This window comes from Gavialis gangeticus, unplaced genomic scaffold (assembly GCF_001723915.1).
Source record: "Gavialis gangeticus isolate Ggan-Ray unplaced genomic scaffold, GavGan_comp1, whole genome shotgun sequence".
Lineage (NCBI taxonomy): Eukaryota > Metazoa > Chordata > Crocodylia > Gavialidae > Gavialis > Gavialis gangeticus.
The window spans coordinates 151,948,046-151,950,948 of record NW_017728992.1 but is presented as its reverse complement, the minus strand read 5'-3'; the positions used below and the strand labels follow the sequence as shown (position 1 = coordinate 151,950,948).

The 2,903-nt window shown below is 43.2% G+C and overlaps 1 protein-coding gene across 7 annotated transcripts in view; it reads left to right on the top strand.

The window, feature by feature from the left end:
• The first annotated feature begins 1,059 nt into the window (after positions 1-1,059).
• The window catches only part of CUNH8orf88 (chromosome unknown C8orf88 homolog), a 225,261-nt gene continuing 223,417 nt past the window's right edge, over positions 1,060-2,903 (top strand). For 3 of the 7 annotated variants that reach the window (XR_002099541.1, XM_019527901.1, XM_019527903.1), the window contains exon 1: positions 1,073-1,286. Coding sequence is in view for 6 of the 7 variants with exons in the window: in XM_019527901.1 (XP_019383446.1) it covers positions 1,214-1,286 (73 nt within the window). In the remaining variant the exon portion in view is untranslated. Of the gene's footprint in view, positions 1,287-2,903 lie in introns of all 7 variants that reach the window. The other 4 variants (XM_019527905.1, XM_019527907.1, XM_019527902.1 and 1 more) reach the window with 4 other exon arrangements.

Below are 2,903 nucleotides of genomic sequence, written 5' to 3'. Positions count from 1 at the left end.
TCTACTACAACAGAATTACCAGCTGGATGCAGCTGTATCGAGTGTTGTAAAGGTAAAGCCCGCATCAGAGCCCTGAACAGGGTGTCAGTTTACAAATGTTGTGAATGTCGTTCATCATAATGTAAAGTTGTAAGTCCAGGACTGTCCGTATCCCACAGTGGTTATTCCTTCCTCTCCTTCCCCTCCTCCCTTCCCAGCCTGCACTCCCCCACAAAGCAGGAGGGAGAGCAGCTGGCCTCCCTGGTAGCATGCCCAGCCAGTGCGCCTTGCAAGGGTTGGCTTGTATGTCAACCAGCAGCAAAGGCTGATGGGGCTAACAGAAGATGGGGCTCCAGTGGCAGTTGTCTCTGCCACACACTCAGCACTTGCTGCTGCCGCCGGTGGCTTACCATCAGCTGTTGTCAGTAGGCCTGCCTCACTCACGGACAGGCTTCTCTGGGAGGAGGGAAACCAAGAAACAGCCTCCTAATTTCTCCTGGCTTTAGATCATGCCTTTGGTAATGCTGCTCTCCAGTTAAAAGGAGCACATAATCTGTTTTTATAGCTTTGCAAACTTTGTAGCACTACAAAAAAAAGTGTCTAAGGCTTAAATTATACAATTAAGAGAAGCTAATGTCAATGCCTGCAGACTGAATTCTTTGCCAGTCAGAAAAATACTTGAAACCAGTGATTGCAATTTTCTTCCATCAGATAAGGGATATCTCAAGACTTGTAAACAAAATTACCGTATATAGAATAGGTGGTGTTGAAACGATGTCACCATAGTGGTGCAGGAAATATGCAAGTGGCAAGGATTTTTGTGGGTGAACTCTTTCATTGGACCTACGTTTGGGATAGATTTAGCCAAGCTTTCTCTGGGAGAGGAGCGCACAGACCTGAGGAAAGGTACTATGTTACTCAAATGCCTGTCTAAATATCCCAGACATACAGTTTGTCCAGTAAAGCAGATTACCTACCCCCAAATCCTTGCCTCTTCATGTTGGGATACTTACTTTTCTTACTTTATGGTTTGTTTGTTTTTTCTCTCCCCTCCCCCCATCCCCCAAGTATTTGCACACAGTGACCCTTCCCTCTTTTGCCTAGAACCATTTTCTCAAATGTACCAAGCTCCAGTAGGGAAGTAGGCAAAAACATTGTATTAATTTCTGTAGCAGAACGTTTCATATTAATCTGTATTCTTTTTTAAGTGAGGAGCCTCAACATTTTAAAGACCATGGAAATCAAAAAAATGATTGGCAAATCCCTTCAGCCAGCAAGACCAGCACGCCACTTGTCTGAGCAGATTGGTAAGTTGCATGGTTGAAATGAATTCATTTTAATAAGGAATTACAGATCATTTTTAGGAAATTGCAAGGGTGTTCTGAATTCACTTCTGTTTAAGGCAGTAGTTTAAAAACTGGCTGTGAGGAAATTGTAGCTTTTATTTGTGGGTTTAAATGGGAACATTTTCATTGACATGCTCATGCTCTAGGTCATACAGATATTCTAAAAGGTATAGCAAAACCATATTAAAACTATCATATCATTAACTAGGCCAGGTTTAGCAAAATGTTTGCCAACTCTTGAGTGCCTGGCTAGTTCTCTAGAGACCAAATTTATTTACAAATTGGTTCTGGATTTGAATTTGAGATTGCCTCAGTATGTCTCTTCATGATGCCCAGGCTCTTCAGTCATAAAGAAACACATGGGAGGCAATAAAGCAGCCCAAATTGTTACTACCTTTTGTCCTGGGTACAAATGTGAGCATTTGTAGTGCAACAGAAGGTATGGATATCTGTTTTCTCTCGCTTTGTGTTGCAGTGGCACAAAGTGACATCTGTTTCCAGCCAGAAATTTTTAAATAGGAATCCATAAGTTTAAAAAAAAATTCTACCCTGTTGTGATCTTTGTGATTTTCTTTGCAACATTTTTCCTTCCTTTCCTTTCCTTCTCAAGAAACAAATTAAAGCTAGGACCTGGCATTTTCTGGGGGTGGCTTGAGCATAACAAAGTTGAGAACCATTGCTTTAGAGACTAGCCTGCACGCTGAGTTGCATACTGGCTATGCTGAAGCCCCAAAAGGTTAGATGTCAGAAGACTGGTTCATGCTTCCCCCTTTCCCCATATATATATATTTTAGTTGCATATGGAAAGTTGCAATGGGAATGCTAATTTTTTTTTCACTCTTTGAAAATATAAGTAAGAATGTTTTGGACCTTGAGTGTATCATCTAAGAATTACTGAACTGTAAAAATGCTCTAGCTTACACTACATATGTAGCTTTCCATCTGATTTAGTTAAACAGATGCACATATTTTATGAGCACCAGGGGTGTGGAGAGGATAAATCAGTCCAAATAATAGAATCATAGAAGTACAGTTGTAAGGGACCTTGTAGATCTTCAAGTCTGACCCCCTGCCTGGGCAGGAGAAAAAACAGGGCTCAAATGATCCCAGCTAGGTAGGCATCAAGCCTCTTCTTAAAGACCCCCAGGGTAGGAGCCGGCACCACTTCCCTTGGAAGTTGCTTTCAGATCCCAGCCGCCCTAACTGTGAAGTAGTTCTTACGGATGTCTAATCTAAACCTATTCTCCAACAACTTGTGGACGTTATTTGTTCTTATACCAGGGGCCGCTAGAGGAAACAAGGTCTCTCCTAAACCCTTCTGGTCCCCCCTTGTGAGTTTATAGACGGTCACTAGGTCCCCCTCAGCCTTCTCTTGTGAAGGCTGAACAGGTTCAGGTCCCGCAGTCTCTTATTGTAGGGTCTGCCCTGTTGTCCCTGAATCATGTGGTTGGCCCTCCTCTGGACCCTCTCAATGTTGTCCACATCCCTCCTGAAGTGGGGTGCACAGAACTGGACACAGTACTCCAGCTGTGGCCTGACCAGTGTTGCACAGAGGGGGAGGATCACCTCCTTGTCCCT